At 36.1% G+C, this 27,589-nt stretch overlaps 1 protein-coding gene across 10 annotated transcripts; it reads left to right on the forward strand.

The window, feature by feature from the left end:
• Nucleotides 1-139: 139 nt before the first annotated feature.
• Nucleotides 140-27,589, forward strand: LOC408809 (diacylglycerol kinase theta). 10 transcript variants are annotated; one of them, XM_006562669.3, is made up of 18 exons: nucleotides 140-1,539; nucleotides 7,860-7,939; nucleotides 8,436-8,538; nucleotides 8,672-8,892; nucleotides 9,419-9,590; nucleotides 13,176-13,319; nucleotides 16,939-17,073; nucleotides 17,151-17,285; nucleotides 17,995-18,112; nucleotides 18,191-18,378; nucleotides 18,478-18,690; nucleotides 18,754-18,888; nucleotides 18,973-19,147; nucleotides 19,235-19,554; nucleotides 19,637-19,925; nucleotides 19,990-20,149; nucleotides 20,242-20,349; nucleotides 21,241-21,413. In XM_006562669.3, exons 1-18 carry the CDS (start codon nucleotides 1,404-1,406, stop codon nucleotides 21,349-21,351), a joined length of 2,943 nt encoding a protein of 980 aa, XP_006562732.1. In that variant the 5' UTR covers nucleotides 140-1,403; the 3' UTR covers nucleotides 21,352-21,413. The 10 variants fall into 10 exon arrangements, with proteins under 10 accessions (XP_006562732.1, XP_006562733.1, XP_006562731.1 ...); XM_006562670.3 differs by lacking the exon at nucleotides 21,241-21,413 and adding an exon at nucleotides 23,302-23,604 and having other exon boundaries at nucleotides 141-1,539; nucleotides 16,939-17,064; XM_006562668.3 differs by lacking the exon at nucleotides 21,241-21,413 and adding an exon at nucleotides 23,302-27,589 and having other exon boundaries at nucleotides 143-1,539.

The raw sequence follows: 27,589 nt of genomic DNA on the forward strand, positions 1-27,589 counted from the left end.
GCACGCATGAAACGTGAAGCGCGTTGCGCGAGAGGAACGCTGCGGATCCGCGTCGGCGCGCGAGCAGCGCAAAGCGTCGACGGCTGGTCGTCCCTTTGACGTCGTCGAGGCGAGTCGTGGCGGCCTCGAAAGCCCGATACGTGTGTGTGTATAAAGCGGTGTGTCGTTTCGTCGCTGCACCGATCGAACCGTGCGATTTTTCTCTGCTCTCGGGAGAGGCTGCCTTTGTTCGCGTGCACCGGGATATCGATATCTCGGCCAGTGGCGTGTACGAAAACGGAAACGGAGGAAGCGTTGGCTGCTCCTCCGGGCTGCTCGTTGTCGCCGTGCGTCGGGAAGGTAGTACAGTGGGGTGGAGCGGCGCCGTCCCGACGTCGCTCGCGGACCCGATAACACCGGACCACGATTACCCAGTGCCCTAGTCTTCGAATGTGCGTGTGCTTACGCGCGTGTACTCGCGTCGAGTCGTAATTACGCGAGAGAGAAAGAAAGAAAGGGAAGGAGAGGAAAAATGTGACTGTGAAATTGAGGAGAGAGAGAAAAAAAAAGAAAAGAAAAGAACGATCGAGACGTTTTCGAGAATGAACGCGTTCGAGAATATTTGAAAGAGTTATTATGAAACCGATCAGGACGTTGAGGATCGTATCTTCGTTCACGAGAAAGGATCGTGTTACTTGACCTATCCGTCATTATCGTGACTGCTACTAAAATATTCTCCCAAGTTTTGAAAAAATAGATATAATAATCGTTTTCGTGGCGAAGCAAGTGTGAATAAGATAGAGAAGGAAGAATTATCGAGGGAGGGGTAAGATCTTGGAGGGTAACCCCCTCGAGTAGGGGGCACCCTCTTGCGAGAACCCAGCTGGCCTGTGCATGATTCCGTCACTGCACGACGGTGGTGACGAAGGGGCTGATGTCAGTGCGGCCACTCGGCGCCCGCTCCGTGGCTCGGATGCGCGAACGCGACACCCGCATCGTCGTCGTACCGCGAGTGAAGCTCCCGGCGGAGGCGGAGGCGGCAGTAGCAGCGGCCGATGACGGTGATGGTCAGCCGCGAAACAGTGGTGACTGGTGACTGGTGCACGATCAAACGCAATCTCTGTACACGGCCGCTCTGTACACCGTGGTGCCGTGGCGGCGGTCGGTCGGTCGGTTCCGGGGGCGCAGCTTCGGGGAAATAATGCGCGTTAGGCACGTTACGAGACGACGAGGACGACGGTACGAAGCGAGGGACCCGAGCGGCCAGCCGCGGGTGCAGCTGCAGCAACGCAATTATGTACGCGTACGGTTTCGAGATCACGTAGTGGCTGCCGTGTAATTATGTTGTCATCGACGCGCGGCGCGCCCTGTGTAGCTTCACGGTGAAAATCTGGCGTGAGCGGTGCCGCGGTGGAACGGGGAACATGGCGTCGGTCTCGGCCGAGACTCCAGCCAGCCATGGGCACAGCTTCAGCAAGAAGACGTTTCACAAGCCGACGTACTGCCATAGCTGCACCGACATGCTGTGGGGCCTCATACAGCAGGGGTACATCTGCGAAGGTGAGCTCCTGCCCGTCCATCTCTCTTCCCCCTCCCTCTCCTTCTCTTTGAAACCTACCCCAATTCCTTGTTTATCGCTCTTTTCGTCGCTTTTCATCCGATTACGCGCGCGATTGAGCAGAGCGATTGGGCGAAACTCAACTTGAGTTTAATTACGTTTATCTGCGAGATCGAGCTGGATATTTGTACGTGTTTTGGATTGGTAGTTTGAATGGTCCACACTTGCGCATCGATCTTTCCGTTTTATAAACGATACATCGAGTTTTCTTGGAATATATATATATATTCGAATGTAGGTGAAATGGAAAGTGATTTTCCGGACGAGGTTTATTGGAACATGAGAAAATCGGTCGAGGGAGAGGTAGATTGGAAGGATGGTTTATCGAGGGGATTAAGTGGTATATATATATATATATAGGAGTTTGTGACCAGTGTCGGGGCAAGTTTTTCACGGAGAAACCGCAAGGCAGAGGACCGATCGATAATGAGCGCGTTCGGTAACGAAATCGAATACGCGGCGCGTTGCCGCCGAAGTATGCTCGTCCCGCCTTTTCACGGGCTCCGAAACCTTGGTCGGCGTGCAAAGTTGAAGCTGGCTGACCTCCAAGAATGATGAATGGCAAGTGCCCATTCATCGTATGCACAGAGGGTGGTACGCTCGTCCAGAGAAGACCTGGTTGCTTCCTAATTCCTAGAAACTTTTGATCGAAATCCCAATTTGCAATTTTCCTTTCTCCTATCCCCTGTGATCGTGCTCGATTCGTGGACTAAGGATGCTCGAATAACTTTCAACTTTCGATTAAAAGGTTTAAACCAGTGGAAATTGATTTAAATTACAAAAAAAAAAAACAATTGTAATAGAAATTACAATTGTCAAATTTGTTATATTTTTAATTTTGTCTTGAATATTAGCATCTTAATCTATGTAAATATTCATCAATTCAGACATTCATCAAAGTTGTTCGATGAATAGTTTCAAAATATATCGTGTTCGACTTTAAAAATTCATGTAAAAAGTGCTGAAAACCTGTGCCCTAGTTTCTCAACTCGTGACATTCAAATATTTTTGCCCGATATTATTTAGCATCTAGATCCCGAGGTATATCAACAGATACTCGTCCACATCCTCACGAATCGTTCCAAATTCTCCAACGTAACTCCAAACATTCATCCCAACGCGAGCAACAACTTTCCACGAGAATCCATAATTGCTTCCTCGTGCACGATCCTCGCAGACCCACCATCTTTGGAGCTGATAACGGGGCGCCACATTTCCCACCCCGTCACGATTTGCGCACACTCCCATTCGAGTGTTTACCCCTTGCAGCACAGGGCTAAGAGGAGGAGCACAATAGCGAGAATTCAAATTGTTTGTCGTTTGGACAAACCTGTATTCTTTGCAGGAGAAGAAGAAAGATAGAGAGAGAGAGAAAGAGAGAAAGAAAGAAAGAAAAAAGGAAGGGAGGAAAGAAAAGAAGAAAAGAGAAAAGAGAAGGAGGATAGGTTTGGAAGATTTTTCGCGAGAATTGTTTCCCTTTTCGGTGGTGGAAATTCGAGAGCAACGACAGCACGACTCGGTTAAGGAAAAATCGAGATGGAAGGAAGGCGAGGGCGCGCGCATCGAGCCTTTTCACAAGCATTGATCGTGGGGGGTGGTGTGGGATAGCTGATAGACTCTGGAGAGAGCAGGAGGAAGGAGTACACGGCGGAGAGAGTTGGCTTGGGTCGAGGGGTGTGAGGGTGTGCGCGAAAGAAAGAGCTCGTCGAGGAGCGGAGGCCAGCGTAAAGAGAGTAAGCATCCGCGGACACTTTGCAACTCGGTTACTTGCACTTTGTCGTTCGATCAAATGGATGGTGGATTTGATTCATGAATATCGAGGGCGATGTCGAATAATTTTGACAGAATGGATGACAGCTGCAATTTGTTGAAATTTTTAAAGAGCTATGTTAATATCTTTCCAGAGCTGTGGATTTGAGCATTTTAATTTAAATATTGATAAACTGATTTTCACTTTTTTTAAAAGTCGAGGAGATACATGTTAGAATTAACGAGTTTTAAATCAGTTTTTTCGATTCTTTCGAAAATTTTAACGAAGATAAAGAAAAGCTTTATACGTTTAAATTATATAATATTTCCATCTTGTCCCCTATTTTTATTTCTAAGAATATAATTTTCTACATCAATACGCGCATAGATGATAAAACATTCTTCCAATCAACAGTGAACGCGTTAAATACAAGTATCCTCGACTCTCGAGAGGCCCAGACACTCGACAGTCATCACTCTTCTCGAAGAACGTGTTCAACAGGGAAGCATTTTAACATATCAACAAGCATCGAGGCGAAGCGATAACACAGAGTACAGAGAAATGCAGTTGTATACCGCGGGCAATTAGGGAGAGCCGAAGAGCAGAAACGGAATTCGAGACGAGATGAGATCAGATCAATCAAAGAAATGTCGCTTTTAAACGAGACACAGCGGTGCGTTTAGACTCGTCGTCGATCTCAGGAATATCTGAAACGTGTATACATCTCTCGATCGACGCGTTTCTGTTCGATACGCCAACGCCGTCGAGATTTCTGATTTCTAGAATACACATGGAAACGTATCGAACGGTATTGTTTCGCGGAAAAACTGTTCATCCTTGTTGATTTGCTTTTCTTAATATTTCCCCAAATTCATCCTCTTTTTTTGTTCTTTTTTTTTCATAATTGAAGTATTAAATAATTAACAAAAAGATAAGAAATCAGTGGTAAAAAAAAAAAAGAATTCTTAAAGAGATGGATACGCGTTTGATCAAAGGTAATACGAATATTCGGAATACTTTGGACCCGATATCTTTAATTTTAGCTTTCAGTGGGATTTTCAGCCTCGATCGATCGAATATTCCACGGATCACGATAGATCTCTCGAGGTCGTTGTTAGAAATGTAGCAGGATCTGGATTTCTTCGTTTGATTGTAAAAACATCGGGAATCGAATATACGTTGAAATGTAGAATTGATTCTGTTTGATATTAATCGAAACGTTCGAAACGTTGATTTTCTCGGTTTGATTAAGAAAATGGTAAAGATTAATCGATATATAATATATATATAACGTCGACAAGTATTAAAGGAAGAAGAAAAGTTTATTACTGAATTATTCATTCCTTTTTAGAATATTTATGATCGAGAAAAAAAGAAAAAAAAAAGAGAGAAACGATGAATGACTCGACAATACCTTAGAATTTAATTCATAAATTCTTCTTTACATTTCGAATTAAAACATTTCGAAATACACACCCGTGTATAAGATTGTGTTATGCGTCAACACGAATTTTATTTCGAACACAGCGTCTCGATAAATTTATTTTTCGCCCCGTTGATTCAGAGAGAGCTGTTTGTAAGATGAATACCCCGAGATTCGAGAATTTCGGGCAATGTCGTTCAACTTATTAATAGTCGTTCACCTCGCAATGCGGTGGAGAGAAATTTATGAAAAAAAAAAAGTTACGAAGAAAACCGTGGAATAACAGAACAACTTCTTCAAGGCTGGCTTTTATTTTTAGCAAACCGGAAATACACCATTGGGACCCTGTTACACGTCACACCTCGTTACGTACGCTTTTTTACCTGTACGATGCGACAAATATCGGTTACTTGCTAAAAAAAAATCGATAAGATTAATATTCCACGATATTATTTTTCTTTCTCCAACTAGGTTATGTTTCGAGCCACGTTTGATCCTATGTAATGTTTTTCGCATTAAGATGATCACTTAAAAATAACTCGAATTCACGTCAAGGTTAAGCTTTGCAAATTTCCAGGAAAAGGAATTTATTTTTTTCATGAAATAAAATGATGTCGAATAGGATATTTTCTTTTCTTTTCTTTTTCTTTTTTTTTTGAAATTAATTGTTAGTCGTCGTACAGATTTATTTAAAATAAAGCTTTTCGATAATACATTACAATTATTACATATTATACATATTATACACTCTGTGATGAATATATGGTGAAAAAAGACCTTTATATCTTCGCTCTCTGCGAACAAGTGTTGCGTTATGAAAAGTGCACGCGGTTGGACATACTTGCCGAATGCATTCGAGGGCTCGTTATTGTCGAGAGAAGGCAACAAACAGATCGTAAACCTCACAATTGAGTGGAAACGTTACGATGCAACGAATTGAAATAAGAATTGATACTAGACACGCTGCAATTGAATGTTGTTTGAGCGTTGGACAATTATTCGACTAAAATTATTGAAACTTGAACAATCTTTCATTTTTCTCTCTCTCACTTTTGCAAATTTATTGAAACAAAGATGAAATGTACGAATAAAGAAATTCCTTTCCTAAATCTTATTTTAATTAATCATGCAACGTTCAAGTTATCTACGTATATTAGCTATCCTTAGCGTAATTATATGAAACTTTCTCCTCCTCCACGATTCTTCGACAATTTGCAAACTTGAACGATAATGGAAGCACAATATTTTACCGAAGCAACGTGTCCTTATTATAAAATTACATTTCCCGATCAGCTTCGTGTAACAGTACGTTTAATGGAATATCGATGCGGTCCGATACATGTTCTAAAAGGTTTTGCATACTCATATCTGCTATTAATATTAGTGGAAACCAAAGGGTTCGTAAATAACATGTTAAGAGTCAATAAATCGATACCGCGTCAGAAATAACAGTAAAGTAAAACCGACGATAAATTTAATACAACGTCCAAGATTTTTGATCGATGAAATTTTGATTTATAAAATATTTTATTCCTTGTAGCTATGGTGACATAAATTAAATCAATTTTTTTATTAGAAGAAAAGAAAAGAAAAGAAAAAAAAATAGGGAAGAAATATAGAATTAAATCGTAATTATAATATCGCTTACGTGATTTATTAATCATTAATCAATATTTATTATTTATTGGGAATTTTTTTTCTCATTTTTTATTCGCATAAACACATCCGATTTTAAAATTAATATTTTTTAATATATTTTTTTTTATTAAATATTTCTAACTTGACGCAAAAACTAGTTAGAAAATTAATCGAGTAATAATTAACCATTGCTTTTATGCGAGGCCCTGGAAATTTTGTTCATCGACATTTAACTGCTTAATATATTTACCCGCTTAGTCCCCGCTTTAGGTTTAAAAGTGTTGCAGAATTTCACGCTCTGATTCAAGGGTTCAAAATGAGATGTTCTTTACGCTGCAGCTAAATTAATGAACGCTGTGTAAATTTTGTTCAATGATTTTCTTTATTCAATCTCTTCCCACTTGGCCTTCGAATAATTCTTAATAATCCTTCGAAATAAATTCTATTCTATTTTTTCCAATATCTCTATAAAAATTGAATATTTTTTTTTTTATTTTCGTTGGGTAAATTTGGATTTTAGATTATCGCATTTAGGATCTGTTACTTGGATAAATCAATTCAATCAACCGATTATATCTATTATTATCAATCTTTTATTTCCAATGCTCGAAAATTTGTCCCCGCCGGATTATGTAATGGATATCAACCTCCTCCTCGTGTGGGCGACGAGCCAGACTTAGATTTCACCAATAGGTTAAATCCATCTCGTTGAAATTTTGCCTCTGATTATTTCACGCGAAATTAAAAACGACTAAATCATCATGAGATTATTTCATATGATTAGATTTTTAATCGACGAATGAGAAATTATCCTTTTGCACTTTTTTACACGATAGCTAGAAATATCTACTGTTTCCAACAGTATAACGTAATAAAACTATATTTGAAACAATACAGGGATATGCAGAGATTATTGAATGGTTGATTTGTTCAAAATGTATCAAATGTATTGGCAGTCACCCAATGATTTAAATTCTAGTAAACTTTAATTATTTGTTTTACATTAGCCACTGTAAATTGGTGACGTTTATTTTGTCTATCCATTGTGCGTATTTTCGGTTTTCAAAATATCACCAAAATGTCACAGTTTCATTTTGCTTCAATCTTCTCCTATTTTGACATTGTAATGTCCCCTGGCAATTTGATATAAATACCTCCCTACAATCCTAACAATAGATTTATAAATTTAAAAAAAAAAAAAAGAATTCCAAAGAAGTTACGAGTTACAAACTAAATAATGTTGACGAAAAACATTTTATCGATCCATCAAGAAAGAAGAATTTTTTTCAAGGGAAGAATTCTCCCTCTTTTCTTCATCCCAAATAATAAAACTAAAAAAAGAAAAAACAAAAAAGGAGCTTAAAAGAAAATCGTTCTTAATTTAACCTGCACACACTATTAAATTACAAATCTCAATCTCTCCCTTGTTTTTTTTCTTTCTTTCGTTACAGTTTGCAACTTCGTGGTGCACGACCGCTGTCTCAAGGCCGTCGTCTCTCCCTGCTCCAGCATCGCGGCAAGCCTCATTAAGGTAAGAATACCCTCGGTTTCCGCTCTTCCTCTCTTTCGTGTGACCAGAGACGAAGAAGCGAATTCCTCCCTCCGCGACCTATATTTACACGCCGCTGAGAATACTCATGGTTGCACTCAAAGGTATCATGGCTGCGTCCAAAGTTTCGTCCCGTTCGCAACGGAGGATGAATTTCGTTCGTGAATGCATCACGCAGTTTCCGCATTAGCGAAACACATGATATTTTTTTTAGACTGGCTTTATTTTTAATGCGCCAACTCCTCCTTCTTTTCTTCCGCGAAAAAAAATAGTAGTTCGAATAAAAAGAGTCGAGGTCGATCGTCGTTACTAAAATCATTTATTTTTTTCTTTTCTCCACGGTAATTTAATTTCAAAAAGGAAGGAAGAAAGGGGGATATCGCGTAGTTTCTTTCTTTGTAATGCGTTTCTGTGTGAAAAAGAGAGGAAAAAAAATGAGAAATGAGAAATGAAAGAGGTTTTGTTTTGTTGAACACAGAATCCAGTTGCACACTGCTGGTCCGAACAGGTACATCATAGAAGAAAATTCTGCAACGTCTGTCGTAAACGGCTCGATGATAATCTATCCATACATTGTGAAAGTAAGTTTCTTTTCTTGTTCTTTATCACAGTGATATTTTCTACCAGCATAGGTATATCTTCCATGAATTCGACTACCGAAGGAGTTGAAAATTTTTTTTTCTCCACTATTGACAAATTTTTACGATTTTTCAGTATGCGAATACTTCGCGCACACGGAGTGCCAGGATTTTGCCGTGGCAGATTGCAAGGAGAACGCCACGTATCTGCCCGGGAAGGACTTGGCGCAGGTAAACCACACTCATCACTGGCGAGAAGGCAATCTTCCCAGCAGTTCGAAATGCGCTGTCTGCAAGAAAAATTGTTTTTCTGCCGAGTGCCTTTCCGGGTTTCGTTGCGAGTGGTGCGGCATGACGGTAAATGTTTTCCCCTCCTCTCTTCTAAACTTTCTTTTTTGTCATTTCGAGCCTCCATCAATTTAAAAGTTTCTAGACGGATCTTATTATTTCCACGTAAATGAGAATAATATATATATATATGTATGTACGTATATTTCTTTTATTTCCAAAGTTGAAATTAACGTAGTTATTCCTCTCCTTTCGAGGCGGAGATGAAAAAGTTGAAATTGTTTGGAAATCGTTGAACGATACTTAATTGTTTCAATTAAAACAATAACATCGATTGTTCCGAAATCGAAGAAACTTGTTCGAAGTGCTCTTGTTAAAAAATAATGAGCGCGGAGCAGCATCTCTATATTCGAGATACTCGTTTGTTCAAGGATGGGCAAATTATTTTTTTTTGTGTGTTAAAAAATGTGGTTCTCTTGTGTATTGAGAAGATCGATGGAAATAAACTTTATTTTAAAAATTGATGTTATTTGATATATTACACGTTATTTAAATTTCAATGTTTCATCTTACCGCTACGACTTTTTGATTACAGTTGCACTCTTACTGTTATAAAAATATCCCGCAAGAATGCACGTTTGGGAACTTGGAACCAATCTACTTACCACCACACGCAGTCAGCATTCCACGTACGGAAGTTCCCATGGAGGCCATCATCGGTGTACAAGTACGTCGAAAAGAAGCCCTGGCGCGTGAGTATTCCTGCCGTAAGTGTCTATATTGTACAAAATATACGTTTCAAATATCGATTAGAGGATGTGTAACACGTGACCGGATAATAGACGGAAGTAGTGGAATGAAATTATGTTCACGTATACGTGTATTGTAAATATGTCTATATATATATGTATACATATATATATACGCATATTATATCTTGAATTATCGATATTGTGCCGATCTATTCGAAATTTTATTATTAGACGATCGATCGTATATGTGTATAACGTAAAAACAAAAAAAGAAAAAAAAGAAACGAAGAGTTATAAGGGAAAAAATTTGTTGAGAACTTTGAAATAGAGAAGGGTATCTTTTTGTATGTATTTTCTTATAAAAAGTAAATAAAAAAGATTAATAAGAAAAGAAAATTATCATAAAACGAAGATACACGATTCGGTTTTATTTATTTATTTTTTAAAATAAAAAAGATAGATGTTAGAAAATTCAAATCGTGAATATATTTCAATTTTAAATTATCGTATGGTATTGGATGATATTAGTATATATTACACTCAGATAACAAATAATGGCTCAATTAGAGTGTTACGAATTTCATGGTCGATCAATCTTCACGATACATCGAGCACACGTTTTATCGAGTTCCTATAAAATGTCATAGTGTCAATACTTGATGCACCATTTAAAGAAAAGAACACTGTCATGCAAAGATCACATTGTTAGTACTCATTGTTAGTACACAATAACGATGATACTCGTTACATTTTAATCAGGATAACATATTACAGATAGAATAGATTACATTTAACTCTTTTCCTGTTCGAAAATAGAAATTTCTTTGTTCACACACTACTGTCGTATAATTCTCTTTCCTAATGTTTCTTTTTTTAAACAAAAGTAATTTACACGTACACGTGTCTCACATATAAATAATGTGTGTTATCTCTCTCTATATATATATAATTTTAACTCGAGAAATATATTTATCCAAATTTTTACAAAAATTTTTTTACTTAAAATTGTGTATGATATATAAATGTAATGAATGGTATTATAATTAATGATATGTATAAATTTATATAATTGTATATATATATGATAATGTTTATTATCTTATAAAAACAAGAAGGGGAAGAATTATAATAGCAAAGTGATATAAGATAATTTTCATTACTCGTACATATTGACTTATATATATATATAATATAATATCTATATATTATATATCGTTGATTAGAAAGAAAAAAATCTTTTGCATGATACATTTAGTACTCACTCATTGATATACGCGTGTATAAAAATATTTACTACTATCTGTACCACTCTCTGAATTTTATAATATATTATATACACATATACGTGTTTTCTTTCCTTCGAAGCATGCGATGTTCGATCTGTTGGATAGAACAACAATCCCCCCTCGCCCCCCCATTCGTGTTTTTTAACACTCGAACTTGTTTCTGTCACGGGTCTATCTCGTGTTGTTTCTTTCCTTCTTGTTTTCTTTCATTCTTTTTTCTTTTCTTTTTTTCACTCGAAAATCTTTTTTTTTTTTTAGAAGAAGAAAAGATTCCTGCTAGATTGTTACTTCTTATTGAAAATATTGTTTTTCTTTTTTCTTCTTCTTCTTCTTCTTTTTTCGTTTTCTTTTCTCTCTCTTCTAAACGTAAACGTTATACGTACGTCTTTTGTATAACTATTTACCACACAGCTGTCTTCCAGTTTCTCGCACTCTCAGCCTCTCACGATAAATGATTCGAGGAGAAATTTGAAATACCATTCGATTCGAAAGTTTCGCCTGAGGTTACTTAGAGCAAATATTTAGACGGGTTTCGGTGTTTGTTGGTCGTTCGTTTCCGTTTGTTACGCGCGAAAATTCAACGCGCGGAAAAAAACGTGGAAACATCGGAGATTTCAAATCAGTCGAGCAATGTTTTAAAAAAAATACATTAACAATAGATAATGAATATATTAAAATTCATAGAATATTTATTATTTATTATTTATTTTTTTTTTAAATCTGTAAAAAATTTCTTAGATTCTAGAGAATCCTTCCAAGAAGATATTTTTATTCGAGAAAGATATACAGAAATTATTAATTTTAGGAATAGGAGATTTATTTTATACACCAACGTGTCAGAACGACAACGAAATTGTTGTTAATTTATCGATTGCCATAAACTGGAAATTAACAAGTGTCGAAATATTTATGAATCAAGTATAGGTTTATAAATTGTTCATATTTTTCATATCAAAAAAGATATATATATTATTTTGACTTTTATATAATGCATATTATTTATAAAAATTGTATAATGTAAGTATCAAAATATTGAGAATTTCATTTATTACACATATATCGTGTGTTCAATAATCGTGATATTTTTTCTTTTTTTTTTATTACAAAGGAAAGTACAATATTTCGATTGTTGATTATATATTCAAGAAACAAGTTTTCCGATCAAAGTAACTAGATATATTATATTAGAAATATTATAGCTTCTGTGGCTGTCGCTGTTATTAATCGCTAGTCTCAATGTGCTTTCAATAGACGTAATGACATTTACGATTATTACATCGATTCACGTGGCTTTACAAATACAGTTACACTAATATAAGATAATGAAGATAAAGTTTTACATAAAGTTCCTTCTGAACGAATCAATCTTTAAGATTCAACGAACGAGAAAATATATGTAAATGTGTAATAATAATAACGATATCAGTGAAATTAGAATTATTAGATAAGAATTTATTAATTACGTATCGAGAGCAGAGCTAAAAGTTTATTTTCTATATATGTATGATTTAATTTCTTTTTTTTTTTTTTATGCTTCTTTTAGAGAAATATTTGCAACGAGTATTGCGTGTATAAAATAGTAATAAAGTAGTAAATAATGGCGATTAAAATACAATTTATGGTGCTCTGTAACGCGCCACGCTGTGAGTGTTTGCGATTTAAATGTTGACATGCCAATTTCACGTTTGTCGATTATTTGATTAAAAGTCAAATCAAAAGGGGAATAACGAATTGATACATTTTTTTTCTTTTTTTTATAACGAAATACTGATTCATAAATATACAAATTGTTTCGAATGAAATATATAAGTAATTAATTATTTTTATATTCGACAAAGATTACGATAGAGCTTTTGCTATTGTTTGATCTAAAATAAAAATGAAAAATTTTTCCGTAAGAAAATTCCTTTCTAAAATTATTACAATTAAATTAATTTGTAAATATCCCAACGATATTATTTGCAATTCAAATCAATTGTGCAAAAGTGTATTAAGAATCAATGTACGAAGAAAGTAGAAATGATTTAAAAAAAAAAAAGAAACAAGTTAATTACAACATTTCTAAAAATTATATCAATTTGCATTAATAAAATTACATAATTTATATTAATCGAGAAACGTTGAATATCAATTACGCACGATTAAATCGCAAAACCGTTATCCATGTGTTTTTGTATCCAAGAGGTCGAAAGAGAAAAAAAAAAAAAAGAAAAGAAAAGAAAAGAAAAGAAAAGAAAATTGTGTAGAGAATCAGAGACTTGTGTAATGGTAACCGTATAAAAAAACTCGGTCTACCGTTTGCTTCTATTTGAAGATAACATCGGAGAGCAATTCGATTTCGCTGAGAGTGAACAAATTGGGGCTGCAGGCCGTCTAGCCGAAGCTTTGAGGCGCCTTTCACTAGTTTTGCCACGTAGCTGCCATGGAAAATGTCATGCTTCCCCTCCTTATGTTCGAGGTATCTAGAATATTATCCATCATCTGACATTCATCTGTGTGAGCATAATCTATGTTGAGATGTTAGCGCGAAAATCGGGAAAAATCCGGGCCTTAAAATCGAATTTGCCTTAATTAGCGATTAACTGTTCTTTGTATACATTTCTTAAGCTTAATTTTTTTTTTCTCTTAATCGTATTTTTCTTCTCTTTCTACTTTCTTCTTTTCAATAACTCTCTCTCCTCTCTCACTCTGTATCTCGCTTCTTAACTTTTTTCTCTTTTCGCCTTCGCATCTGTCTATTTATTTTTTCACTCTTTTTTTTTTCTCGACTCCTCGTTAGCCGAAAAAGAAAATAGAAAATAGAAAAGTTGTTGTTTTCATTTTTTACTTTTTTTCTTTTCTTTACCCTCGCCTTTTCGGTACTAGCAGAAGATCGAGACGTGATTTTTGTTTCATTCATGGAGCTAAAAAGATGTTATTTCAGCTGAATAATCTGACATTCTACGAAAATAGTATGGAAAACGTAGAAGTTATATCGAATGTATATTTAAGCTAAGTCTGTGTTCAGATCTAGCGAAACTGGGATATATAAATGTGACGCAGAAAGATTGTGTTAAAGCATTTTTTTTTTTCTTTCCTTTTCTTTTCTTTCTTTCTTTCTTTTTTTTTCATCTTTCATCATTATTATTCGTTTTTAAAACTAAAGCGAAATTGAAATATAATTTTACGGGTCAATCTCTCACGAAAGAATCTCTTTGAGTATAGTTTTAATATAAAATTTCTGCGTCGATTTTAAATCTTCTTGATGAAAGGAAACTGAAACGTTTAATATCATGTTATTTGACATTTTTGTTTTTTTTAAAAAAAAAAAAAAAAAGGTAAATGTGCTTTTCACTTTAATTTCGACGCTTTGCATCTTAGGTTGGCTCTGACCTTTTTCCTCGTTAACGTGTCGATAGTTCGAGAATCGCTTTAAACCTTTAGTTCACGCGATCCGAATTTTTTCAAGGTCCGGTTGTATCAAGTTTAAGTGATAAACAATGCCGCTCGTTTAATGATCGTTTAATGAGACTGCTCTCTCTTTCTCTCTCTCTCGATAATGTAATGCGTGATTGAAATTTATCTTAAAATTTTATTTTGAATAGAACTTTCGATATCTTTTTCGAAAATTTTATTTGTAGTATTGTTTTTTAATTTTTACACGATTTTTAATATAAAACTTTCGCGTGCACAATTTTTATCAATGCAGTACCGAAAAGGTTAACAACGTGGTTTTACTTTACGATATATATATATATATATTTTTGTAATGCTGCTTTTTTAAAACCTTGTTTAAAGTACTAATTCGAAGCACTGCAAAAAAATGCTTTTTTGCTTTTACTGTATGAACTTACTTGTTATGTTTAAAATGACGTAAGAACATTCCCTTATAAATCATAATCAAACTGTAATGAATTATTTATCATATAACGAACATTATTAGACATCTATCACGTTGTTTCAAATTCATTCGTCTTACGTCATTGTAAAAATAAAAAATTTATCTCACAAGTACTGTAAATTGGTAATGACGCCATAGATGAATGTTTTCTTCGATATTTTTACCTCTAATTACCATTTAATCTTGCAAAAGATAAAATCTTCAAAATTTTTATCTCGTCGTCTTTTTTTTTTTTATTCCCCCTCAAGATTTTTTCATGGACAACGTTATTTATTTATACTATTAATCAATATTTTAAAGTGAATAAATCTTCGTGTTTATCTTTAAAAAAAAAAAATCCCTTTTCTCTGGCGTGCAAATATTAATAAAAACACAGTTGTTTGACTAAAATATTGATCTTTTTAAGGAACGTACATATATTACAACATGATGCACAATGAATAGATTAGAAATTCGCTTGTCAGAGTGGAGAATAAACTGATTCAAAATAATTCGTGCACGTTTTGTATAAATTTAACACGATTTATCATTATATAGATACAACTCTGTCAACTTTAATTCCATTTCACGGATCAATACGCGGTAAAATTAAACAACTCAAAATTAACCCCACCCTTCCAAGACATAATTTTCACTTAGCTTATTAATCAATACATCTACTATCCTATACCTACCTCCTACCTAATAATAGGTAATTTTTTACAATAACTTGTAAAAAAAAAATAACGATAAAACCAACAAAATATTCTCTGAAAAAAGTTTAAAAAAAGAAATTTCTTTAAAATTAATCCTCCCTTAAATAAGTATTTCAATGAACGTTTTTAAAAACGTTTTAATAGAAATATTATCTTCGATGCATAAGATCCCGTGTCGATCGATTTACATTTCACAGGGACGCAAATCTTTTATAAGAATAAAAAAGAAAAATCGCACCTCACGTCTCTCTCTCTCTCTCTCTCTCTCTCTATGAATGTTTGTTATTTCGTTATAACATTTTATAGCATGTGTGTATGTGTTGCTTCTCGGTGCATGTACTGTCACACTCAGGCCGCTGGATGCTATGATGAGTTACCGTGACGCTTGTCACACCACTATGCGGTGAAAATGAAGTTGCAAGAATGCTACTGTGAAAATAAATCTTCCTATCATGTGTGTTCTGCAAATACCCATCGTGCCCGATGGTAAGAGGTGTCACTTTATTTATTATATTCGAATTTTTTAACCGAACGAAAAATTATTTAAAGTACGAACATTGACGTAACGTTGTAGCGCAGTATATGTAACACCTTCTAGTTCTTTTTTATATCCTCTTACGACGTATCATGTACAGTATGCACGATCATTGGTAGTATTATCACACCGAACTAATATCATAGAAGCGTCTGAAATATTTAGTGCATAATAATATAATTTTACTGATACGATTAATTTTCAATTTATTAATCGTGTAATAAATATCTCGATTTCTTTATTTTACTGTCTAATTAATATTGATTAATAGTAGAAAATATTTTAGAAAGAAAAAGAAGAAGTTCGATATTTTTGTTTGAAATATTCGAAGAATTATTTAATTGCTTTAATAATACACCGTTTCGAAGGAAAATTATATGCACCAAAGTTTCAGAATATCTCACATTGTTAATCTTACAACCGATATTAATACATAATCCAAAAACCGCTATGTGTCGATATCAAATTGATTTAGTTCCGTATACTAGCGCTTCAATAATACCAGTATATATATCGTATCCGGCGCAAAATCGGTCCGATCCGGATGACACGTTTGATCCACTCATCATATCTCTCCTAAACTTACGAATCCCCTAAACGTAAAAGAAAAGTTTGAACCAACCCTCCAACTTGCGAAAGTGTCATAGCTATTCTCTATAGATGCTTTCCTTATCACATCATTATTACACCATTAATGTTATCTGAGTAATGATTGCCAAGCAAGTATCATAATATATACATATATATATATATCTTGCATCTTTTTTCTTTCTTTTTTTTTCAATGGTAGTACAAAGAAACGATGCATTTATCTTACACCTTGTATATCTACATACGTATATATATATATTAAGCAATACGCTGTACACGATGGCTATTACACACACACACACATATATATATAATCGAAATTCGAGCGAAGATCGATCCTGAGAACTACAAGAACGATTCACGGTTTGTTTTCCAGCACGAAGCATATCGGAAGAGTTCAGCAGCGGGGATGCAAGGTATCGCGACAACGGCGAACCAGGACCGGGTAGCGCGCACGGTCGCGATCCGCGTTCACCGAAGGAGAAAGAAGATAAAGAAAGAGGTGACGAAGGTATTTCAATATATTTCGTGCGGCTGACCGTCCATGCTCGATCTGTTCATCGATCTCGTTTTCCATTCCGTACGCAGAGATGATCAAGGTGTACGACGGCAACAATTCCCTGAGGAGGCGGATATTTCGGGTGATCACGGTGCCCCGGCAAGCCACCACCGAACAGGTCCTGACGTCGGCGCTTCGCGCATTTCACATCACGAAAGATCCTAGTACGTTGCGTTCCATTCAATTTTTAGATCCAGTGTTATTAATAAGGAAGTTGACAAGGAGTATTCGTTTCACTTTGTTTTTGTACAAAGATCGTGATTTAGGGTAATTTTTTGGGTTTGGGCGAATGGTTAAGGGAGGCTCATCTTTTTAGAAATAAATTACGTATAGCATTTCGTCAATAGCATTTACGTGAACTCAATCTGTCGGATGTATCTATACGCCCACAGTAACAAAACAGTTGACCATTATATTTTACTCCTACGTAAAGATCAAACTGACAACTGCATACTGAATAGTTTTGTATCAATGGAATTGTTCTTCGTTCCATGCTACGTCTCTCTCTCTCTCTCTCTCTCTCTCTGTATGCGAACTCAATTAAAACAAGATGGAATTCCATTAATTTTAAACTGTGAACAGTAGTTAGAAATGTATATACACTTATATATATATATATATATATATATATATTTTGCTTTTTTTTAATTAAACGCGTTTGAATACGTTTGATCTATAATTGTTGAACAAACAGTTAAAAATACATCCAAAGTATAAATAAATTTGAATTTTATACTATTTCGAATTGCGTACTCATACAGAAAGATCATAATTAATATTTTGAAAAATATTGTTGTTTAACTTTCGTATATAATATCTTTGCGAAAATTTTATGTAATTAAATCGTATTGAAATTTATTTATCTCAATCCAGGCAACTTTTACCTCACCGACGTGTACGCCACGGATGAAACCGAATTATGCGATCCAAATCCGGTTCTGAACTTGAATCGAAAAGAGGGCAAACGTCCGGCTGTCTTCTTACGGTTCAAGTGAGTTCCAATCCAAAGAAATATTTTAACGTTTATCGAGGAAACGGAGGAATCGAGATTTTGATTTCGCAATTCCAGGGATAGCGAAAGCGGAGAGGTACGCGTCTATCCGGGCAAATTACAGGTGTCGGAGTCGTTCTGTATAGTGCCTGTCACAGAGGCGACAACGATCGCGGATTTGATCGAGGAAGCGCTTCAAAAGTTCGGCTTGCAAAATTTTAAATCGGAAGATTACAGATGCAGCGAGATTCTTCTGGATCATGGTGGTAAATTCCTCTTTTAATTCCCTCCCGTTTCGAGGAATGAAATATACCTCCTCCTCCGTGTTACAACTTACACATATGAATATCGAATATTTTCCCCAGTCACCGAAAGAGTGTTGTGCCGCGACGAGAAGCCGTGGGAAATCGTGAAGCAGCTCGGCAAAGATTCGATCAGGCAAATGGAATTGATGCGGTTTTACCTTCAGCTTAAACAGGATCCCCATGGACCCAATTTAGCTTTGTTCGTGGGAAATTTGCCGCCAAATCTCTCCGAAAGGAGTTACGAGAACATGTTGACCGAATTCTTAGGCAAAGGTGAATATGAAAAATCGCAACGATTGGCAATATATAACGTAACAAATTGATAAATATTTGTAGAAAACAAATTCTCATCCATCGGTCCGATATACTACGAGTACGGGTCGATGGTGATCATTTACGAGGACTCGAACAAGGCTGTTACAGCGTTGTACACGTTAAGGGAATCAAAATACGAGGACAAACATCTTTTAGGTACATTGAACACAACAATCCACGATTAAAATCTTCGATTATACTGAAAATGTTACATTTCCATATCTCTCTGATTGCACACAGTTATGCTGTTACCAAGTATCGAGCCGAGCATGGTGCCTCCTGGTGTTCAACCTCTACTCGTGTTCGTGAACGTGAAATCTGGCGGTTGCCAAGGGCTTCAATTGATCTCCAGCTTTCGAAAACTTTTGAATCCTTATCAGGTGTTCGATCTCGACAATGGAGGTCCGCTTCCTGGGTTTGTAAAAAAATTATAATACATCGTATTTCTTCGTATGACTGTCATGTTCGTGTGATATATATAAAAATCGTGGTTACATTGCAGCCTCTACGTTTTCCGTCACATAAAGGATTACAAAATCTTGGTTTGCGGTGGCGACGGGACAATAGGATGGGTGTTGCAGTGTTTGGACAACGTGGGCCAGGATAGCGAGTGTTCCTCGCCTGCTTGCGCCATTGTTCCCCTTGGCACAGGAAACGATCTTGCCCGTGTCCTGTGCTGGGGTTCCGGTTACACAGGCGACGAAGATCCCCTCAACTTGCTTCGGGACGTGATCGACGCGGAAAAATCCATGCTGGACAGGTGGACGGTTGTGTGCCACACGGAGGAGAAAGAGGACAAGCAATCGTCCACTAACGCGGGAGGTACGTTGAGTAATAATGAGCTTTGAAGAAATTTAATTCGACGAAGGATTGATTATTTACAAAATGTGATAAATGTCACCAGGAGCGGGTGCACCCAGCGAAGACAATACGCAAATATTGGTGATGAACAATTACTTCGGTATCGGCCTCGATGCCGATCTCTGTTTAGACTTTCACAACGCCAGGGAAGAAAATCCGAACAAATTTAAAAGCAGATTGCGTAACAAAGGGGTGTACGTGACAATGGGTTTGCGAAAAATGGTAAAACGGAAACCGTGCAAAGATTTGCACAAAGAGATACGACTGGAAGTGGACGGGAGACTCGTCGAATTACCTCAAGTCGAAGGAATAATTATTCTAAACATTTTAAGGTATATATTTATTGCATGTTAAATGTTAGTTGCGAATTCAAATTTTGTTTTTTCAATAATCTAGTTGGGGTTCTGGGGCAAATCCTTGGGGACCAGACATCAAGGAAGACCACTTTCAAACACCGAATCACGGGGATGGGATGTTGGAGGTGGTCGGAGTCACGGGTGTTATGCATCTTGGACAAATCCAATCTGGTCTCCGTACAGCGATGAGGATAGCACAGGTAAGTTTCTTCTTCGTCTATCTTGAAATTATAGAATTTAATAATAATGCAAATTAAAAAATATATGTATATATTATCAAACATTTCCACAGGGTGGACATATAAAAATTCATTTGTACTCCGACATACCAGTACAAGTAGACGGAGAACCATGGATCCAGAGTCCGGGGGATATCGTAGTTTTGAAATCGGCACTGACGGTAATCTTCTCACAGATATTCAAAATGGCCCCATAATTCTATCGAAATGGACAAACAGAGTGGATTTAATTAAGTTTGAAAAAAGAAAAGGGTTTTCTCACGCTATTCTTTTAAAAAATGTATTTTACACAAACATATTTTGCTTTTACCGATTCACACAGACGTATAAATAAAATATATATCTTTCAATTTAGAGAAAATTGAGATACAATCTCTATTTTTTACGATTTGACATTTAGAAACACCTACACGAGAAATAATAATCACTTTTTATCGTGAATATAAAACTATAAATTATTTGTTCACTCTTCAAATATACATATATATATATATATCATAAGGCCATAACATTTCACTCAAAGTTCAAATCTATCTTATAAGTATTCCACTTATCTTAACATCTTAACATTTCAAATTGTTATAAATTAAAAGATTACTCGATATAATTAAAATTACCAAACTTTTACCCCAAATGCTACATCGTATAGGATACGTACTTGTTTTGCAAAATTGAAAAAGAAATAAAGGAATGTGAATTTATTTGAACGAGTTACTACGAAAGATCATATTCCTCGATGAGCCTGAGATGTTATTGGACTTGTTCTTCCACAATATCGACTATTTAAAAAAGGAAAAAAAGAAAAAGAAAATCCACTCTGTTGAATTTCGCATAGTACGATGAGGTTGCCTATCTCTTTGTCGTCGCACGTTGACTTCCCGCAGGATCTTGCATCTTTACTTGCACTATTTGCTAGATCTAACTTGCCATGAGCGCTCTACGCAGACACCGTAAGAGCGTGATCCAACCGCTGGTGTCCGATCGGCGCATGCATCCCCCTCCCTTAATCGCACACTAAAACTAATGTCTCCTTGTTCCTTTGTTCGCTCCAGGCAACCATGTTGAAGAAAAATAAGATCAAGCGTCGGAATACCGAACCTTCGATTCCACCCGCTAATGGGGTGGGGGGCAAGAGCACGGACGAGTGTAGCAACAAAAGCTAGAAGCCGCAGTTTCCGCGCTCCTATTAAAAAAAAAAAAAGAAAAAAAAAAGAAAAAAAAAAAAGAATCGATCGAATCAGAAATTGCATTCGATTCCCGCCTAGGCTCCACCTCGTATCGTGATATTCCGTTACGGTACAGGGGAGTTTCGGTGCGATCGATACGAGAGAGAACGCATACACACACACACACACACATACTTACACGTACACGTACACGTACTCCCCCCTGTTGTAGTAAAATTCCATTCGATGTTTCCGCCGCATGTAGCTCTCTGTGCCAATTATATTGTCGATGTGTATGAATGATCGATAAATTTTTGGACAACAATCAAGGCTTTCTGGTTTCGAGGAAGATCCGGTTCTTCCAAGGTCTTCGAGTCTCGGCAAAGAAATCATTTGCGAGATGTTGATACGATTGAACGTAAGATCGGATTTGGATATTTAATTTTGGATTATATTTCGATAAAGTGCTAACCCGAAGTGCTTATCGTTTTTTTCGAAGCAGTTTCTTTGAATAATTTAAAATTTTGAATGATTTTATGCTTTTGAATGATTATTTGTTTTTCTCCCTCCTCTCCCTTCTTCCTTCCTCAAAAAAAGTTGAAAAAGTTTTACATGATTTTTTTAAACACGTTTTTTAAACGCATGCTGAATATTAATATCGTTTTTTTTTTTACGATCGAGATGATAATTTTTAAGAAAGATAAAATTTCAAAAATATTAAACTGAAAAGATTCGATATTATAACTAAATTTTTAAATTTTTGTCCGAGAATTTATCATTTTATGATCATATCTAAATGCTCAGCGCAATTTCAAGCTTGTCGTAAAAAACAGTGTTGTGAAAAATTGAAGGTTCGAGAAATTTTTGTCAATATTTTGCAAATGTTGTATGATAAGCAGTGACAATCATTCTGTATTTTAAAACAAAATGAAAAGAAAATATAAATATATATATATTCTGATAATTTTATAGAACCTAGTTTTCACAACACTAAATGATTCAATTATTATGCCTATTTTTCTCAAATGGTGTTTTCCAGCTTCAGAAATTAACTTTCGAAGGATCTTATTTCTTTAATATTTCGAGATAATCTTCAAAAAGATTTTCAAATTTTTACTTTTGTTGTATTTTGAAATTGTCATTGCAAAATTCATATAAATTTCCTGATTTCAAAATTCCAATATCCAGAAAATAGCATCGATCCTTTGAGAGTTAATCGATCGTTCGTTTCATTCTCGTCGTGGAAAATCTATTTATCTGAATCTTTTCGTTCCTTGAAATTTAGAATAAATCGCAAGAAATTATATTTATATTTTTGAAAATATATTTGTTTATCAGTAAAACGATAAACTCTCATTATCTATTAAATTAAATCGCATATTGACGGTTCGAAAATGATCAAGTTTTTTTTAATTATCGAATGTTATACTATTCCAAAAAAAAAAATTGTAGATACAAACGTTATCTTCATTCCTCTATGGATCCAGATAAATAGAATTCTATCTCATTCGCTAGAAGTGTGCAGAATTTTGAAACGACGAGCTCGGAAAAATTCGTGCAGGATCGGATTCCTGTTCTCGTACCTGTTTTCAGGATCCGATTCGACATCGGGTAAATTCGGCAATACTCGGACGCGATCGATTTGGAACACATTTTCGTCTTATTTAAACCTTTTAACTTTTTCCAATGATTCCAATGCAATACGAAATATATGATCATTTTAAAATTCTCTTTTCTGAATAGCGTGTGACAATCCTGCACACTTCTAACATTCGATCGAATGCAATTCATTTATTTTTCTCTCTCTCTGTGTTAATCCTTGGCGAGTGTTATTCTGGCTGTGTTAACCGATCCGCGTGTCGTTCTCACTTTGGTCACATTGGCATTGACATTGCAATCTGTGTTTGCTCCTTTGTGCGCGCTCCTTGTGATCCTGTCCCTTCTTAGGCCACGATGCTGAAGAAGACCAAGGGTAAAATGAAACGGCGTAACACAGAGTCGAGCATGCAGCTGGCGCTTCAGGCAGCAGCCTCGAACGATCCGGAGCCTGAACTCTTCTGAGTGTCCGAATATAGAGTCCCGTGCAAGCGGATGGATGTCACGACACGAGTATTATCACGTATTTGCACGCATAAGTGGCACGGTTGTAGCACAACACGCAACAAACGAAATCGGCCTCGAAATTCGTCTGTCTGACCACGGTCACGCGCTGTCACGAACTTATTATTTCTAGTAAGCACAAAGAGCGGAGAAAAAAAAAAAAGAAAGGGGCGAGAAAGAGAAGGATCATACACACGAATAATATATATATCTACCATAACTGTACACTGATATACTGATGCATATATACATACACAAGTGAGTACAATTTTTCTCTTTGATGAATAAAAAAAAAAGAAAGAAAGAACGCAAGCGGGAGCTCCTTTAGGAAATAATTGAGAAGAAAAGTGCGAAATCTGATGATTTTACTTATCATTACGCGAACCTCTCTCCGTGACCGTTAAAGAATCCAGGAAATGGGAGGAAAGGAAAAAAAAAAAGAAAGAAAAGAGAAAGAAGAAAAGAGGACAACATACGCTCGTCTATGTGGACACATCATTATATAAACTCAAGTAATCTTTAATGTCCTTTTTCCGAATTGCTAGGATGAAAACAACTAGATCTCATTTTTAAATGTTAATAATCATTAATTGTAGCATTGTACGTAGCTTTGATCGATATTTTTTTAGTAAAACGATAAAACGATAAAAGAGAGAGGAGGATTAAGAGAGAAGAGCGAACGAATGCATGAACGCGAGAGAGAGAGAGAGAGAGAGATTTTATGTATGTTTTACGTATGTAAGGGAAAAAGAAAGAAAGAGAGGGAGAGAAAGAGAAAAATGAAGCGAATCGTGGAAGAGTGAAAGGAGTGTTATACATGATAGGATAATTAAAAATCACGTTACCAAGAACAGCAGCAGTATTGAAACAAGTTTCTCCCCGAGTTTAATTCGCTTGACAGTCATATTTGCGCATTTACGTTGTATAGTTCGTTATTTAGTCTCGGAAATGCGATCGAAAGAAAGAAGTGAGAAAAAAAAAAAAAAAATGTAATTGTACATGACATTTCGTATTTGATATTTTACTAATTTACAGTAAGTATCATGATACGAATCCCGTAAATCACGAATATCGAATACATACAAGATCAGTTGTTATCTATTAATATAATATATATATATTAAAAAAAAAAATATAAATATATATATATATATAAAATATTTATGATTATAAATATTAATATATTTACAAAAGAGTAATGTATTAGTATTACAGTTTTAAGTTGTGATAACTGTTGTGCGTCTGACTGCTGGGCAGTCTGGAATTTATAAGAAAAAAAAAAAAAAAAAAAAAAAAAAACAAAAAGAAACAAATACCAGTGGCAGTCAGTTATTTCATATTATAGAATAAACGAGATAATAAAAAATAAAAATCGAAAAGAGGGAGAAGAGAGAGTAGTAGGATGAATGATGAACGAGGAGGAAAAGAGAGCGGATGGAAAGCAAAGAGAAAATTTATCTGAGATAAAGAAAAGAAAAGAAAAGAAAAGAAAAATAGTTAAATGTGACGCGTTTCCGGTAGGGTTTTAAATCGGCGGCTTGAACGTTTTGCCAACTCGTCTCGATGACGATCTCACACGATCTTGAATCCCGATTGATTGGATTCGTGCTTGTGACAAAATATTTCATATATAACGAATAAAAGTATCACGAAAAATTCAACGTCAAACAAATGAAGGAAGGAGAGGGAAGGAAGGTCGGTGGCGACTTGGCAACCGTTCTCACTTCGCGGCTCTGGCAAAAATGTTCTCTGTCCAATCGAAGAAAGAATCAATTTTACCGGAGCCGCATGGATAGGCAAACACTACATTCCACTGAAAACGTGGTTGCGATAAGCAAAGATGGACACACATGTACATTTCTAAACTATGCCAAAAAAAGAAAAAAAAAAGAAACTTCTAACGTGCTAACACTTTCAACTGCTGTTTGGACACCTCTCGATATATGCAGGGTTGAGACAATTCTCTGGTGGTGAAGAAGAGAAGAAGAAGAAGAAGAAGAAGAAGAGGAAGAGGAAGAGGAAGAAGAAGAAGAAAAAGAAAAACGCGAAGCATAGGATCGGGAAGATCGTCTATGGGAATCGTTGGTGATTTTCGGCGTACGATTCGTATACACGAAGAGAGAAAGTGATATTCGAAGAGGCGGCTGATTGGATCGGGAACGAAGTGATCGCACGCATCGTTCCGATTTAAACACGCACGTCGTGGATCGTGTTCATATTGGACCCTTTAGTTGGCATCAATTCGATTAAGAGACAATTCCGGTGCCAAACAGTTGTACATAATACTGTAAATGTAGGAGTAAAAATGGTAACAATAAGGGGAAAAAAGACAAAAAAAAAAAAGAAAAAAACAAACAAACAAATCGTTATTCCGAGCGTCTGAGAGAAAGAAAAGAATAGAAACCAGGTGCTGTTTGTTACATCCCGGACATTCTAGATGAACGATCGTCCCTGTTTAGGAGTTATGATACCGATTTTTTGGGGGGAAACAAAGGGAAAAAAAAAAAAATAGAAAGAAAAGAGGAGAATAAAGAAACGTGTCGCGTGCGTTCCGATCGATCGAAAGTTAAAAAAAAAAAAAAGAAAAGAAAACTCGACGATGCGTTTCGCGCGCGAACCGTCGTAAAAAAAAAAAAAAAATGTATGGAAACGTGTCAAATAGGAGTAGAAGATGTGCGCGAGGGTCTTTTAATTTTTCCGTTTTACGAGACGAGACGCTTGTAGAAATACGCTCCTGCATCTCTTAGCTACTTTGTAGAATCTTTCCTTCCTCCTCTTCCTCCTTCTCCTCCCCTTCTCCCTCCCACTCTCCTCCACCCCTTATTCCCCGAGTGTCTTCTCAAACGAGGTATCCGATCGCGCGGAAAAAAAGAAAAAGAAAAAAAAAAAAAAGAAACATTTCGCCAGAGCAGAAGCAAAATTTTTCCCTTCAACGGGAGACCGGCCATTTTCCGGATGATTGGACCTTGGCCTCCCGTTTCGAACGAAATGGAATCCCAACAACCTGCCAACGTTACATGGGCTCAGTCGTTCGTGCTCGGCATCCGGCTCGAACGCGAGCACGAGCGACGTAACGGCGGCAGATTGGAATCGCGATTGCATTTGTTGATCTGACCAAAAAAAAAAAAAAAAAGAAAAAAAAAATGAAGCTCTAGTGTATTCGCCGTTGCTAATAAACCAAAAGAAAAAAGAAAAAAGAAAAAAAAAGAGGATAGAGGAACCACACATTAAGCTATGAACAATCTACGTATAATGAATGTATGTGCTATGGAAAACAAAAAAAGAAAAAAAACATGCTAGCTGTTACGACTGAATTCGTTTTCCTGTCCTTTCGACACACGTGTACACTTACATACTTACACGAAACACGTATATACATGCGTGTAAGAGGAACACACACACACACATATATACGGAAGTATATCTCTGTGCGATCTATTTTTTTGTCACCTATCAGAATTCGAATACAGAAGAAAACGATACACGCGGATAACGTGATACACGTACACAAATACAGACGAATACCAATACCTTCCTCCTCCGTTTACATTGTATTTGTAGAATATAGATTTTGCCGGAAGACGCGGTTCCGTAAATTATTTTCCATCGATTTCGAACGAAAGAGCGAGAGCGTATTGTAATCACACCGGGATGATCGGATGATGACACGTTTTTAGGGATGATTATTATTTTCATTACGAGTATATAATACGTTTCGTTTTCTTTTTTTCTTCTTCTTCTTCTTCTTCTTCTTCCCCAATGTTCCAAATCGTACACACCGCCTGTATTACCCGTTGTAAGCTCGAAAGGACACATGTTGTGTGTGATCGAATAATAGAGATCCGTTGTGTAACATACATTGTACATACATTGTCGATGTATCACGCGCACGCTGGTGTGGTATACCGAGAAAAAAGAAAAAAAAAAAAAAAAAAAAGAAACAAAAAAAAAAACGAGAATTGTTACCGAGTTTACGATCCTTATGTTTCTCTCCTGATTGTATTGTTTCAGACGTGCTCGACTTGCACGCGATTAATTTATATCCGCGAGGTGGGCGAGGTTTTTGGTTTCAATCTTGTCTTGGCGTGTATATTACGGAAAGAGTGGAATATTACATAAATTAATGTACACATTA

Source organism: Apis mellifera, linkage group LG4 (genome assembly GCF_003254395.2).
Source record: "Apis mellifera strain DH4 linkage group LG4, Amel_HAv3.1, whole genome shotgun sequence".
In the NCBI taxonomy this organism is placed as follows: domain Eukaryota; kingdom Metazoa; phylum Arthropoda; class Insecta; order Hymenoptera; family Apidae; genus Apis; species Apis mellifera.